Below are 16,775 nucleotides of genomic sequence, written 5' to 3'. Positions count from 1 at the left end.
TGAAAATCCCCCTCGCAATGTGAGAGGCTGACCCAGTAGATGGCACCATAATGCAAGTGCCTCCTTGAATTTTGTTCTCTGATCATTACGGAGTCATCAGCAAATAGGTGAATGTCAGATGAAATGCAGGAGGGTGGGTCGCTACTGCAAATAAGAAAAAAAGCTGACCGAGCATAGAGCCTGGCCGAACACCGGATTGAGGCACACTCGCATCAGAGGTGAGGTCTTTACTGAAACGAAGTTTTGACGTCTTTTCTTGTGAAAGAGCGCAACGGCACAAGGCCAGAGGACAAGAAAGGACAATACACAGCGCTGACTAACAACATGCAACAACATGCAACAACAACTAACAATAACAACGTCCTTTCCTGTCCTCTGGCCTTGTGCCGTTGCGCTGTTTCACAAAAAATCATATCTGACCAACGTGCCCATCAGTTATTGTTGAACTGTTGACGATTTGTAAGGAAAACTTGAAGCAGGTTAGAATCCTTGGGTGCACATTAAGTTCTTTCAATTTGTATAGTAAGCTACAACATACTTTATCAAAGGCTTTCGCGGAATCTATGAACACGTAGTCAGCAACTAAATCATGGTCAAGAATGATATGAAACCTATTAGTAAAGGATGCAAGTTCGCTTTGAAATGAATATGATTTGCGAAAGTTCTGTTGAAATCGCGAGAAGAAATAGTTTGTTTTGGGGGTAAACTAGCTGAGCAAGCAGGATCAGTTGAAGGAGTTTCCAAGGATTGCTTTAGAGATATTCGCCGGCATTTTATTGGAGATTGATTGTCGCCTGATATGTGCAGTAGAATCACCTTCACTATCGTGCATGCGGCAGGTAGCGAACCCTGATCAAGTGACTGCTGAACAATTTGCGTAAGTATGATGCAGCAATGCGCACCTGTATTTTTTAGAAACTTGGTGTTTCAATAGGTCACAGCCTAGAGCAGAGGATATTTTTAGTGAGTTGATCAGTTTCAAACACCACCAAGGGCAATTGTTACATAAAACATGGATGCTGAACCAAATGACACTGTGCCATCATTTAAAAGGGAAGCCTGCAGTTCAGGCGAAATTATAGGTCCGGTATCTTCAAGAGATCTGCTTTCGCTATAAGTCGGGGTTAATGCTGTGCCGAACCTATCTCAGGTAACTGCATAGCATGGAAACATAACTAGCAAAAATGCACCCTTCGCCTGTTCTTGCGCACTCATGTATTCTCATGACGCTGCTTATAGCGTTAGAGGAATGTTTCGCAGGTTTCTACATACGCATTTTCCGTGTTTCGCAACCGCTTGATACTAGTGTTGTGTCAGGGAGCGCTGCTGCCAGAGGCACGCATCACGGTTAGTGCGTTATATGTGAAATCCTTAATTTTCGCCACGAACAAGCCCCAATTCAATTGAACGCTTCGATCATTAAAGCCTTGCAAGAAGTTGCCCAGAAATACACAGAGCTCACTGTTTATTGTGTCAAAGTTGGCCTTGCTTTAATTATAAATTTTTGCGTGTTCGTATTTTTTGACCGAGAAAGGCTAGTTCCAAAGGTCATGAGGGTACGGTCGCTCAGGCATGGCAAGTGAGTAATGTTGGGTAGAACAGGAGGTTGCTTCGAAAGAGCTATGACAGGTGTAATTGAAACAGTATTTGTAGTTCTAGCAGCTTCTGGTAGAATGTTTGTGTGAGAAAACACAGGGAATAATTCAAGCAAATCTAGCTAATACAGGGCAGGAATTATTTGTAATGGAGACAGTGTTCCGTGTAAAATTTAGAATATGAATGTCACCAAGTAGAAACCAAAGCGGTGAGGGGTAACGGGATATAACAAGATCAATTCCATCAAGCATTTCATTCACGAGGTTAGAATCAAATGGAGTATCGTAGAAAACTCCAATCACAATTTAGGTTATTAAAATGTGTCATGGTGAACTTGGCAAAGAAAGGAACAATGGCTCAGCGAAAGGCAGCACTGTCACTGTTGAAGACTTCGGTTGGGCTCAATCCACTAAGAAGAAGGCGAACCTTTGGCAAGATGCCACCGCAAAGTGGAACTGTATGCGCCCTGCCGGTGTCATTGTAGTGCAGCAGTGAAATTTCTTGAAGTAAACCTACAGCGCGCGAGACGACGAAGCGTTGGCGAGGCAAAGCAGCTCATATGCAGGGTGTGATGGTCGCAGAATCTGTACGCGCGTGGCTACAGTCATAGGATAAGAGACACCGCCTCAGTACCACCTTCGCTAACTTTGTACGTATTACATGCAAAAGTCAGCAGTCTGCAAAATAAGACCGAGCAGTGTTTGTGGTTCTCCTGCCTACATCTGCCCGGATGACTCAGGTTACCAACGCGCAGCACCCGGATGAAACGTCAGCGCGGCCCAAGTTTGAGTGTAGTTCGCCGGACAGCCGGCATAATAATTCTTTCGATAGCCTGGAATGCTGAAATGAAATAGTATCATCATGAATGCGCAAGAAGTGCTCACCTACGTTCGGCCGCCGATAACCATCCCTTAACAGCGCGCACGTGCATGAGGCAAACGGAGCAAGCACGATGTTTACGCTGAAGCGACATGCTTCAGCGCACCATTTAAAGTGGTCTCTTTGGGATAATAACACGGTACCCTCTAGTATACGGAAAGTTGAATAATGCGTTAGGGCCAAGGCTCCCGTTCAGCTGAAAATCGGTCATTAGTACGTCGGCTGTATTAGCAAAGGCAGTTTTTTTTTCCAATGCGTGTTCACCAACTGGCACTACTTGCTGCCCTTCTGCTGTGTGAGCTCAACTAACAGCTCAGCTAGCGTAGCAAGGCTTGCAAATGTAACACCAGCCTGTGAGCGTCGCCAGTGCCAGATAATGACATGAAAACGAAAGCAACAAACCGTCTGCTGTTCCAGAGGCTTCCCGCGCAAAATCGAGATGACTCACCCCATTTTGCAAAAGCTAAAGGAAGCTCCGCCATTGGCTGCAGTCTCTCTCTCGACCCCCCACGATGTTCGCCCCACACACGCCTACCTTAATATGGCATCGCGACAAAGTGAGCCTATTGCAAAGCAAACCACTTCGTGGATTTGGCGACTGTCATCATACCATGTAAGGACTTGTGATCCAATTTCAGTGTCGATTCTTTTACTCTTCTAGCATTGTTCACATTTGTTCGGGAACAATCTGTGATTTTCAAGAATCTGTGGGAAGCGACCGAAGTCTGACTCAATGGCGACAGGACGTAGTCGTTGGCCATGTTATGGTGAGAGGCAATTCCCAATGAACCTATGGTGAGGTCGCTTCCTACGCAGGCTTGAAAGCTGCAGCTGCATCAGTGAACAACAGATTCCCATGTGAGAGGGCGAAATAGATCAGAAATGGGAAAAAATAAGTATAGAATGCGGCCCTAGACTTTATACCATTGTAAGCCACTTCCGCAGTGTCCTTTGCCACTGAGGGTATACGATCAAAAACTATCATATAAATTTAAACTATCTACATTGGTAAGGCGTAGGCCCCATTAGGAGGCGTATGCTTCCTTCATCTGCTGAGTACTACCTGAAGCCCGATACAGGCCACCCGCCGGTTCCACGTAGCAAGCTTGAACTGTGGCAGTTCCTTCGCCATTGTGGACTACTCTGGCCAATTACTGTTGATAGTAAAATATTATTGTCCTGCTCTCTTCGGCTATTGACGCTTGCCCAATAGCCTTCATACGGCTTTATACCCGCAAAGAGTAGATTTAAAATTCTTGCCATTGGAGTCAAACTTCGGACGTCTTTACCAAAAAGAACGAATTGCCGCCGCGGTGGCTCAGCGGTTATGGTGCTCGGCTGCTGACCTGAAAGACGCGGGTTCGATCCCGGCCGCGGCGGCTAGAATTACTTTGGAGGAGAAATTCTAGAGGCCCGTGTACTGTGCGATGTCAGTGCACGTTAAAGAACCCCTGGTGGTCGAAATTTCCGAAGCCCTCCACTACGGCGTCTCTCATAGCCTTAGTCGCTTTGGGACGTTAAACCCCATAAACCAAACCAAACCAAAAAGAACGAATTGCGAAATTGAATGGTGGCGTGCCGTAATCTGAGGGATCTGTGGCTAAACGGGCTCTACGCGCGCCTTTAACATTCGAAATAAACCGGAGGTGGAGACACCTGCATATCGTTTCTTCTTTTGTACCGTTTAAAGCGGTATCTGTGAGGTCATAACACGGTGCCCTCTCGATATACTGAAGGTTCAGTTAACGCGTTAGGGCCAATGCTCCCTTTCAGCCGAAAATCCGTCCCCGTTCTGGGGATCGGCGCAGTGTGCGAAAAAGCAGGTGACGCGGCCATTACATAGGTCATGTAACGTTGCGACGTGATGACAACCTGCCCTACGCGCAAGCTAAGCCTTATATTGTCAAGCGACATCAAGCCGATCAAGACAAAACTACATGATGGATGGTGATTACATGTTTTAATGGCTGCAGGCCTTGCTCAAGTGCTCCTTCCAGCGTCACTGCCCAGTTCGTCTTGTAGTCCGTGAGAATAATATTATGAAAGATTGGTACCCGAGTGTGTGAGGTGATGCACAATGAAAACCGGCGGCTCCTGAAGGCACCCATCAACGCAATCACATCAAACTCATAGGGTGGAGCTTAAGTGTCCCTTGAAATTTTTGTCCTGAGAACTTTTTACACATTGATCACTTTCCTCCGAGGAGCATATGGGCGAGTGAAAATCTGCTTTGCCTTTGTTGATCCGGCGCTAGTCCCATATCGCCTTTGGAAGGGTCAACCGGTCCCATCCTTCTGTATACAACTTGAATTGGTTTACTGAAAGCGAACTACAAGGCCTGTTGGTTGCTGACCTTGCGATGATCCATGCTAAACCGTCAGCATCAGTGTTGGCCAACCTAAGCTCGCTGTATAGGTAAAAAATAGGGCTAATGGAGCATCCAGGTTTCCCCACCATACAGCCGACCTTGGATTAAGCTGCAGACCTCACTTGTTCCCTATTGGGCTAAGTTTACAAATTTGTCTAATATGGGATAAGGAGACGACCAGCTATGGTCGAAAAAAAAATGGCAGACCATTGGGAATGAGCTTCCTAGCAATTCAGTTTTATGTTCTAGGTTGTACTTTCAAGATCAAGTAGGCTTCGGCAGAACGGTTAAATCGAACTTAATCTCTGCCGTAAGGGCATGACGCTAAAGCGTTATGGGTTTAATGCCAATAAATGCGGTTTGGTATTTCTTCATTTTACCTTCATATTACAAATATACAATTACAAATGCAAATACAAATATAAAATTACAATTACAAATATACGAGGGGGTACCCAAAAGAAACCGGACTAAATTTTTTGGTCGGCAAAGCTTCTGTGGTACCGCGTTTTGCCACTAGGAGCGCATAGAACGAACATTCCAGAGTCAGTAAGCCGAGTGCCGTCGTTGAAGGAGGTCAGACTAGTTTAGGCAGAGTTTTAGAGTGACGACTGTTTTGTGTGAATGTCGTTTTTGCAATGGCTGATTTTCGTGAACAGCGTGCGCTGGTGAAATTCTGATTTTTGCTCGGAAAAAGTTGAATGGAAACTCTTGAAATATTAAGAAATACGTACAAGGACGATGCTATGGGGACAACTCAAGTGTTCCTGAATTGAATTCTGAATCAAAGCAACAATCATGCCAATGGAAAACTTCAATTTCACCTCGCCTCAAGAAAGCTCGTCAGGTGAAACCAAACCTCAAAACAATACTGATTTGTTTTTTCGACGTGAGAGGAGTCGTCCATTGAGAATTTGTTCCGCAGGGTCAGACAGTTAGCCAGGCTTTCTGCTTGGATGTTTTGAAAAGATTGGGCAACAGTGTGCGGTGGAAGCGGCCAGATTTGTGGCGGTCAAGCGACTGGTTTTTCCATCATGGCAATGCCCCTGCTCACATAGCCCTGTCTTTACGACAATTTTGGACCAAAAATGGCATGATCCCTATTCCTCAACCCTCATACTCTCCCGACCTTGCCCCGTGCTACTTTCTTTGTTTCCTGGAATGAAAAAATAGGTGAATGGAAAGCGTTTCGCTGATGTTGCTGAGGTGAAGAAAAAAAACGATGGAGGCGCTGTCAAGCATCACAAAAGATGAATTTAAACAATGTTTTGAAAAATGAAATGAAAGATTCGACAAGCGTATCATTGCAAGTGGGGAATACTTTGAAGGAGATTGAAGGTCTTTGCTTAAAATGTGAACAAATAAGTTCAAACAAAATTAAGTCCTGTTTCTTTTGGGTACCCCCTCGTATCCATTTAAAGAAATCATAAAATACTACATGTCCAAATGATCATGCCTAACTGTCACTGACAATCCGCAATTAAACTGTTTACCATGTTTACCGACTGGTTTTTTATTGTATTGTATCCATGCTATATCCTCATGACGAGTGAACTGTAATATTGACTGTCTTTTCTTGCCTTACTAGACTATAACCGCCTGTGCATTTTGTTATTAGTTCATAGAATTGATCTGTCATTGTTTCATGCCTTAAGGCACGGTAATTTTATGTTCTATTCATCAGGTTGTATGTTCAGTTCTATGTTCTATCTATTAATTTACGCCGTATATCATACAAATTTATGTTGTGTTCTATCTAGAAAATGGAATTATTTGTCAGGGTGTACTGTGAGCTGTATTGTGTATAGTATCTTTTTTTGCATATCAGCATTGCCACTGCACCGCTGCCAAGTGCATGGGGGCCTGCGGCTCTGTCAAGCTGTCGTTTGTGACAGCTTTTACTGCCGGCCTCCAGTGTCGACTGTGTACCCTACGACACAAATAAAGAAATTATTATTATTATTATATATCGCTGGTAGTCCTCATGCCATTCCTGCGCAGAGGTGCCGCGGTTAAGCGATGTGCTGCTGCTCTGCCCTGCGATGGCTGGTGCAGCCACCGGTAGGACTTATTAGACCCAGACTGCTCTTCCCGAGCAACCACCCTCGACCAATATTTCACTGAACTACCACCTCCCACGGTGGGCCACATAGGGTGTGTTGACCGCAATACAGTGGACACACAGCGCGACCATGCACACAAAGGCTAGGACACTGAGTCGAAGCTCTAGTGCATGTCTGACCCTTTCCGCCTCCTTTTCTGTGTTTTCGGTATTTGCAGTTTTTCGCCTGTCGATGCTTCTTCATGGCGAATTCCCGAGCCGTGTAGAATCATTTGACAATGTCCCTGCATTGCTAATCTCTCATCACCCTGCGCCGCTTCAGATAGATGCTATTGATTCGTCTGCTTTACCCTCAGCCCATACTTCGTGTGTGCTTTTCCAGCGAAAGGTGCTACAGTCCGGTTCCAATTGCTGCAGCTTGCTTGGCGCTCCACCAAACTTGCCGGAGCCTGTCTGAGTTACTACCGAGTAACGGAGTTACCGGAGCCGAAGGGAGTGTGGAAACTTCATGTGGACACATTACGTGTACGCCACGCACAAGTCAATTAATATTTTCCCATTAAAACCAATACCATTCAATAGTAAGTTCTGCCTGTGCGAACGCATGCGGCACGCATCATTGCGTAAATACGCAGCTGCATAATTTCTTCCCACGATGCACCAGCACTTAGGCAGACGAAATATTGACTGCTGTGTGAGCAGCAGTGACAACCTTTAAATTTTTGGTGCACGGCGCCCACAAAATCTTACGCAGTAACGTTGCTCGTCGTAACCGTGTGAGTATAGCTGCACATCTTCCCCAATTTGAAGGTGAAGGCGCAGCAATGCCGGCAAGCAATAGCAACAGGCGGTGGTTGGAACGGCCGCGCGGGTCGAAAATTCAGACTGGATAGAGAGCGAGTGCGTCTTCAAATAAAAAGCGCCGCGGATGAACCGGGATAGAAGTGGCTCGCACTTTCCTCCGCGTGGTTGCGACTTGCACCATCAAGAGAGATAAGTACGGCGGATAGGGCTAGTTGGTGCAGGCATGTCACATTCTAAAGGGCAGAAACGACCCGTACACAGAAAGAGACTGATACGGGCGAGCACTACTTCCCACTTGTTTATTGTGCCAAAATTGCAAGCGCTTGATGCTTATTCTCGAGCACTAAAAAGAAAGCAGCAGTGTGGATAAATATTGGAGACGGCAGTGCGACACTGAAACAGCACCAGGAATGCATGTGCGTGACTGCATGTGGTTGGGCACTAATATGGAGAGCAAGTTTTTAACGAAATTGATGATGATCTGATGCAGAGGCTTCCCAGTGGTGCTATTTTCTGTGCTTCTAATCAGTCCCAAATTATCGGAAGGAGTCCTGATGCACGAACTGAAGGAATCATAGAAGCACAAAAAACAGCATCACTAGAATGCTTCTGCATCAGTTCATCGCCAATTTCATTAGCAAAAAGATGTTGTCTTTCTTAGTACCGCACAGTAGTCTCGCACATGTATTCCTGCTGCCGTTTGAATACAGCACTGCTATCTCGCAATGAGTGCATGCTGCTGCTGTCATTTTTGTGTTCGTTATGCATAAAGGGCTTGCGGTTTTCACACAAACAAGTTGGAAGTAGCGCTCGTCCGTGTCATACCGGCGCTTCGGAATATTACATCAGGAGAGTGAGTACCATGGAAGGAGTTGGGTATGCATAGCGCGTGAGAATGCGTAACTGGTGAGCGTTCACCTGGAGATCAACCCTCAGAGTGATTTCTGTGGAAGAAGGAGGGATTTCAGGAGCGCAGGGGGTGCCACGGGAATAACCCAGAAGGTGGTTTCCGCAGAAGGAAGGGGAGAGTCACCATGGAAGATGCAGGGTATGACGAGAGCGGCGGAATATGCCACAAGACGGCGGTCGTCTCGGGAGCCAACCAGAGTTTGCTTACTGCGGAAGGTGCAGCAACAGCGTAAGATTGCGCAACTCGAATGTGGTTATCGTGCAAGGAGGCCAGTATGACGAGAACGAAGGAATGACGCAACAGGGGGCTGGCTGCCACAGGAACCGCCCGGAGGGTACTGTTACTCGGAAGGGAGGAGGGTATGGCGAGAGCATGAGAATGCGCAAACGGAAAGGGCTTCCCACGGGAACCACCCAGAGGGAGATTACTATGCAGTGAGGAAGAGAAGGTTGATCGTCAGAGGACGAGGGTGTGGCCAGAGCGAAGAAGGAGCAGCCGGTGGGTGTCTACACGGGAACCATCCAAAGAGTGGTTAACCGCTGAAAGAGGAAGTTGAGCATGGCGACAGCGGAAAATGCAACACGTTCCACCTGCGGGGGCCGTTGCGAAGCGCACCACTCAGGAGGCTCAGCGGCGGTGGTGCCCTGCGCCTGGAACGGTGGACTAGAGGGGAACGCTAGACGAAGAACGAGTATGTGACAAACTAAAGAGTGCTCTATAAATATGTATGTGCATGACACTCTCACATGTCTTAACTCAATATATTGTGCAACAAAAGTGGCTGAACAGCAGTCTTGAATCTAGCCTTACGCAGTGGTAACCGTCTCATAATTTTACAGCGCAGCTTTTTGGCGTCCGTGTTTTGCGGCGTCGCCGTCGCCGTTGCGCCTCGCAGCCATCAGTGGACGCCTTAGTCGCGCTTTAAGCTGTAAAACTAATAGAGCGGGAGCTTGGAAAGTAGAGGGAAGGCGCATAACTGCCCTCTTCGAACAGTGGACACCTCGATCGTGCTTTAAGCTACGTGGCGGTATAGTGACAGATGTGCGCTGCATGCGTTGGCATTCACAACGTTGCGCCAGAAACGTGGCGCTGAAGCCATAGGCCGTCGGCATTCATTGTGGTCATTGGCGGTGGCATGGAGAACGTTTTACATTCCGACCATTTTTAGAAAAGTAATTGCGCATAGCTGGTTCCCTGGATCAGTGGACGCCTGCGTTACACTAATATGTACGTGATTAAGCAAACAAGGGAAGGGGATGAGGGGCTCGTTATAAATATGACAGAAGCCAAAGCCACAGAAACCAAGGGGCACAGGGGATTTTTTTTTATTTATTTTGTGGTGTTGATCAATTTAGAATATTGCTGAATATGTTGCCGCTTAAAGAAAACTGATTAGAAAAGCAGAAGAAAAAACAACCACATGCCGCCGGTGGGATCCGAACCCACGACCTCCGAATTACGCGTCCGGTGCTCTACCTCTGAGCTACGGCGACGGCTGTCAAATCTTCTGCTTTCGGGGGTATTTATGTTTTACAAGTAACCTAACCTTGAGAGTGTTCATCAGCGCCACCCACGTTCATAAGCGGCGGACGTAGAACGTCCTGAGTTACCGCAGAGTGTGACGTAGAACGTCATCGAACGGAGAGGGTGGAAGCTGCGTGATAACCCTCTTATGCCTCCTATGACATCAAGTCTGCCAGAACCGAGGCCCTCGCTAAGCAATTAAGCAAACAAGGGAAGGGGATGAGGGGCTCGTTATAAATATGACAGAAGCCAACAGCCACAAAAACCAAGGGGCACAGGGGATTTTTTTTTTTATTTATTTTGTGGTGTTGATCAATTTAGAATATTGCTGAATATGTTGCCGCTTAAAGAAAACGTGGGTGGCGCTGATGAACACTCTCAAGGTTAGGTTACTTGTAAAACATAAATACCCCCGAAAGCAGAAGATTTGACAGCCATCGCCGTAGCTCAGAGGTAGAGCACCGGACGCGTAATTCGGAGGTCGTAGGTTCGGATCCCACCGGCGGCATGTGGTTGTTTTTTCTTCTGCTTTTCTAATCAGTTTTCTTTAAGCGGCAACATATTCAGCAATATTCTAAATTGATCAACACCACAAAATAAATAAAAAAAAAATCCCCTGTGCCCCTTGGTTTCTGTGGCTGTTGGCTTCTGTTATATGTACGTGGGTTGATGAGAGATGTGGGCTGCGGGCATTGAGGACGTTGTGCCAGAAATGCCATGCACTTCATCTTCAACAGCCGACCCCGTGCGCTGATCATCTTTCACAACGGAGTAGGAACCAGCCCCGATCCGTTCTATACCGCAGATTGACTCGTGTGGCTTTAGGTTGCTTCTACTCGTCCCGGCCACACAGCGAAACTGTCTTCAAAGCACCAAGGTCTGTACCGCGCCATCTGGCAAACATCTGTGAACTACATTATCAAAATGTTCCTGCTTATTAAACAGTACGCTTCGACCGCCTCAATTGGTATTATGATCCGCCTGGTATGCTAAGTTCAATCAGTCGGCACAATACCTCTTCACTGGGAGGTGATTGTGGTGTACAGCCGCGCTCGGTCAATCTTGTGAAAGAAGACGATGACCTGGGAGCGCTACGCTCACTTGCAGACTGAACGCTCAGACTGCATCATTTTGGATGTCGCAAATTGCGCTTATCTAGCTTAGCTGAAACCGGCTATTACAATTTTTTCCTGTGCATGAAAATTTTGTGGGTCGTTGTTCCAGGTGGCCTGTTGTTGCTCTATTCTGGATGAAAACAACATATCATGACTTGAAATTAGGTATGTAGTGAGAAAAAGAGGAAAATATGGAATCAAATTGTTCATATGAGCAATTCATTTGTGCGCCCCCTGCTTTCGACTCGCGGACAACGACAGACAGCGAGAGGTTTAGAAGTAGAGACGTCCGCAGTAAACGCAATATTTTCTGTAAGGAAAGCATTCGGGCTTCTCCTGAAGAAGTCGTGAATGTTCCGCATTCAAGATAGCGTAAATTTACCTTTGATTCCTCAGCACACCCTTCGCAAGGTGTGTTCAACTAGAAGATCTCGCAAAATGGTACTTACTCTCTATGAGTTCCAGTGCGTATTCTGCAGCATAGTCTTCGGCGGCCGTTTCAGCCGTCTCGTAGATGAAAAGGCTGGATGCTTCGATGGCGCGTCCTCCGCATGCCCAACGGGAGAAGTCGGCGCAACGCGTCTCACTCCAGTTGATCCAGCCAAGCATTCGCAGCGCTAAAAACGCAAAGAACCGCATATTCACAACAATCAATACCACTTGAACAAAAATATGCTGAGCACGATTACCGCCAGCGGTTGGCTACAATTAAGGAGGCTATGCCGACCAGGCCTGATATCTGCGCACCTTCCTTACATTGTTCTCCAGCCCTACTTTCAAAGGCACACCTGGCAAGCATTGCGAGCAGTAGCTGGAACACTTTAACAAATTGCCTCATTTAAACTCTGGAATGACCCGACGGAATTAAGGCACGTTTTGTTTCTGCCCAACAAAGCACGGCAAAAAGGGTGCACAAAAAGAACGGCCCTTCCCCAAAGCCAATACATTCGCTCATTTACGTAATCCGCTGCAGCGTGGATTAAGCAACCGTTCACCACGAGGCCACAGCAGCACGTAGCAGATGAGACAGGAAAGGGACGCTCCACGTGACACTGGAGGCTAACGCTCAGCATGGACAGCTCAAAGGATCCCCTCTTTTCAGTTTCTCATGTAATGCAAGTAATGAGACGGCATACACTCGGGAAGGTAGGAGACACACACGATTGAGAGTAGGACGATACCGTGATAGCAGCTTCGCCGGCCGGAGCAAGACGTTGGATTCGGAAAAATTTAAACCACCGCGTGTGCAGCCCCACAATCACGCGCTTTAAGGACTCGATCTCGACTTCCAGATTCAAGGTATCTTTCACGGCAGTGAACGAACCGACCAGTCTTCTCCAGTTTCCCGAAGCCCCGAAGACACGGACTCAGAGGGAGACTGACAAGGACAAGCCCTCTGTAGTCCTTTACTGCAGCGCTTCCAAAAACGACCTATACACACCAAAAGCCCATTCAGTCATCTTTCTTAACTGCGTCGGCTATTGCCATCGATGTCTAGGTGCCTGCACATAAACGTTTTGCGCGCAGAACATCTGCTGCGTACTCTCGGGTGGCCTGGCTTGGAGCCAGAGGCCTTACTTTCAGGGGATACAAACCAAACTCGTTCAATCCCTAGGAAATACTACAAGCGCGCTACTAATGACCACTGCCCGTTGCGTTTCCACTGCGGCAACGCTGGCCAAGTTCGTTGACATTGCCGCACACGCGCCGTCTCTATCGACGCAACAAGACCACACGCCAGCCGCTGACGCGGAAGTACGTCACCGGCTTGCGTAAAGCAGCGCATGTCACGCATAGTCATCCTCGCGGTCTACCTCCTTGAACAGCAGCCGTCCGAGAACGATTCCCCAACCCCCTTTTGCGAAACTTTTTTGCAAGAGGTCTTCTTGCGAGGTCGCAAAGTGGTTAAAAGCCGAATAGGCTTCAACAACGTGTACATCTTAATACAGCGCGATACACAGGACAAGAGAAATAAACAAGAGACTACACGAGCGCAATCTAACAACTGAGTTTTATTTCTAGAAGGGTTAGTTATATACGCACCAAACACAACGATAAAACACAGACACATCGCGTTAGCCCTCACAAACACGTACGCGCATGTAGCGGACTGCAAAAACCGCCTCATCCCAACAAAGCCATTCAGCATCTTAGCACATGACAAGACCCTGCAATCATCCTGTCGCCACACATTCCCCCAGAGCTCGAATCTCTTTATTTACCAGATTAATGGAAGGTGAGGCGACACATGTTCCAGTCTCCTGGCTTATCAAAAACGCCTCAACTAACTCCTTGCAGGTCCTATCTGGGTGACAGAACAAGATGTTAGTCCTGTCCAAATGGGGGAAGCAGTCTTTACATTTTCGGCAGTGCAAAGCCAGGTTCGAGGACACTGCCCCTTTTACTGATCTGCGGTGCTCAAACAGCCGCTCATTAATACAGCGGCCTGTCTGGCCGATGTAGGTCTTGCCGCAGGAGAGCGGTATCGAATAAACGACTCCAGTGTTACATACGACCAGTGGTTTCTTGTGGGAAACTGTGCATTCATTCCTTGCTTGGTCGTCCCGGCACTCGATCTTCCTCCTTACCGCACTGCACACTCTGCTCAGCTTATCCTTCGCTGTAAAAACCACTTTCACCCCAAATCTCGAGCCTACCTTCTTCAAACGGTGAGACATGCCATGAACGTACGGAATCGCCACGGTTCTTGTAAGCATGCCGTCTTTTTATTTTGCTGGACAAACGCCCCTAGTCAATATCCTCTCTGATATTTGAACCAGAGCCATATCCGGATAACCAGCGTCCCTCAGTCTCTGAACCTGCCCCTGGAAGCTAGTCTGAACCCTATGGGAGCACGATTTTCGCAAAGAAGCCGTGAGACATGCCGTCGCTATTCCCGCCTTGACCAACCTAGAGTGCTCTGAATTGAAACTGAGGAGCGGCTTAGCTGTTCTTGGGTTATATTCTCAACACGTTCCTTTGTCACGGAAATTGACTATCAGGTCAAGGAACTGAATCGAACCCGAGTCTGGTAATTCAAACGTAAAACACAGACACTAGCTCCGCTCTTTGAAAATCTTAATGACATCGGTTACACTCCTGGGGGACCCTTGCTTCAGAAACACTAAAAAGTCATCAACATAACGAAACACTTTCACAGCAACGTCCTCAAGATCTTCATCCAGTCTCATGTCCATCCTGCTGAGGAAAATGTCACTCAACACCGGGGCGACCCGAGACCCAATGCACACACCAGACCGTTGGACGAAAACTTTCTCACCCCATCCAACGAAGGTCGAACGCAAGTAAAAGGACAGAAGTTCAAGGAAACTTTCGAATGAACTGCCACAATTGGCAATGAAGTTCCTTTCGTCGTTATCCTTGACAATGCAGTCCTTGACGTTCTCCAACAACTGAGCATGGGGTAGGGTCCTCTGGTCCTCCCTCCGAGATAGGAAATCGACTACCTCAGTAGAGTTGTTCACCACAAAAGGGTCGGACAGCTTGAGGGAGCTTAAATGACTCTGCAAAAAGCCTGAAACAGCATGCTGCCAGGTGTCACGCTCCGATACTACTGCCCGAAAAGGGACATCGGGTTTGTGGGTCTTGACCGTGAAAAACATGTCCAGCACCGTACCTTTTCTTTTGTTGACAGCAGCATGCAGAGCATCCAGGTTCATCCCTTGTAGCATACTCATAGCCTGCTTCTTGATGGCAGCAGGCCTCAAAGCCACTTGCATGAAATTCTTTTTTACCGCTTCCTCTGCCTTCCTGGTGAACACATCTTCTGGCGCAAGAACGAAGAACCCTTCTTTGTCAGAAAGGAGAGGCCTCAGGCGTTCAGCTGCCAAGTAGTTGATCAGTCCCTTCATAGGTCTTGACGCCTTCTTGCCCTTGTAGTTGCCGACGATTTCTGCGCACTCACTGACGCACCTCTGCCTATCGCCTTCGGGAACGCCGTGGGAAACGGCATGTCTCACGGCTTCTTTGCGAAAATCGTGCTCCCATAGGGTTGAGACTAGCTTCCAGGGGCAGGTTCAGAGACTGAGGGACGCTGGTTATCCGGATATGGCTCTGGCTCAAATATCCGAGAGGATATTGACTAGGGGCGTTTGTCCAGCAAAAGAAAAAGACGGCATGCTTACAAGAACCGTGGCGATTCCGTACGTTCATGGCATGTCTCACCGTTTGAAGAAGGTAGGCTCGAGATTTGGGGTGAAAGTGGTTTTCACAGCGAAGGATAAGCTGAGCAGAGTGTGTAGTGCGGTAAGGAGGAAGATCGAGTGCCGGGACGACCAAGCAAGGAATGAATGCACAGTTTCCCACAAGAAACCTCTGGTCGTATGTAACACTGGAGTCGTTTATTCGATACCGCTCTCCTGCGGCAAGACGTACATCGGCCAGACAGGCCGCTGTATTAATGAGCGGCTGTTTGAGCACCGCAGATCAGTAAAAGGGGCAGTGTCCTCGAACCTGGCTTCGCACTGCCGAAAATGTAAAGACTGCTTCCCCCATTTGGACAGGACTAACATCTTGTTCTGTCACCCAGATAGGACCTGCGGGGAGTTAGTTGAGGCGTTTTTGATAAGCCAGGAGACTGGAACATGTGTCGCCTCGCCTTCCATTAATCTGGTAGATAAAGAGATTCGAGCTCTGGGGGAATGTGTGGCGACAGGATGATTGCAGGGTCTTGTCATGTGCTAAGATGCTGAATGGCTTTGTTGGGATGAGGCGGTTTTTGCAGTCCGCTACATGCGCGTACGGGTTTGTGAGGGCTATCGCGATGTGTCTGTGTTTTATCGTTGTGTTTGGTGCGTATATAACTAACCCTTCTAGAAATAAAACTCAGTTGTTAGATTGCGCTCGTGTCGTCTCTTGTTTCTTTCTCTTGTCCTGTGTATCGCGCTGTATTAAGATGAATCCGTTCCAACTTGCCCAGTTTTCTGTTCTTGTTAACAACGTGTACTAAGATGAAAGCTACGACGGCACCACTCAATACCAGCAAGGAGACGCTCAGACAAGCCCTGACCTGATACCGAGGCTGACGTGCGACGTGCGGGGCGAATACACATAACCCTTGCTTGTAAATGGCCGTCCCTCGCCGCAGTTACTATATTGGTCTCCCCGGGGTGGACTGTAGAGTCACCGCCTGCACTTTGCCGCTTTACCACAGCAGAGTGACGACCACATGGGACTCTATTAAGAAGAAGACATGGGCTATCCCACCACGACTACTGGACGATGCCTCCAAAGAGTAAATGAAGATACCACCTTCCCGAGCAGGTTCGCAGTTCGCCTCACTGCGCACAGAGCAGTAACTGACCTCCTGTCAAAGACCGGGCACACTCCCCAACCGCCACTCCTATAACACGAATGTCGTGCTGTTCCACGTATACTCGGTGATAAAGTAAGCGCCCCGCCCCCTTCTCTGGTTACGCTTTACAACCCTCGTAGGCTAAGGTAAAGCAGAACTTTTCAAAAGCGGTTCAGCAGTTTGCTCCTAAGGCACCACCTATA

General features: G+C 47.7%; 1 protein-coding gene across 1 annotated transcript in view; it reads right to left on the bottom strand.

The window, feature by feature from the left end:
• The window catches only part of LOC149325902 (uncharacterized), a 405,896-nt gene that overhangs the window by 279,041 nt on the left and 110,080 nt on the right, over positions 1–16,775 (bottom strand). Inside the window, exon 5 of the mRNA XM_089562519.1 lies at positions 11,708–11,875. Coding sequence (XP_089418645.1) covers positions 11,708–11,875 — 168 coding nt within the window. The remainder of the gene's footprint in view (positions 1–11,707; positions 11,876–16,775) is intronic.

This window comes from Amblyomma mixtum, chromosome 10 (genome assembly GCF_055824585.1).
Source record: "Amblyomma mixtum isolate Tamu chromosome 10, ASM5582458v1, whole genome shotgun sequence".
NCBI lineage: Eukaryota > Metazoa > Arthropoda > Arachnida > Ixodida > Ixodidae > Amblyomma > Amblyomma mixtum.
The sequence above is the reverse complement of the archived record's forward strand: the minus strand, read 5'-3'. Positions and strand labels throughout refer to the sequence as shown.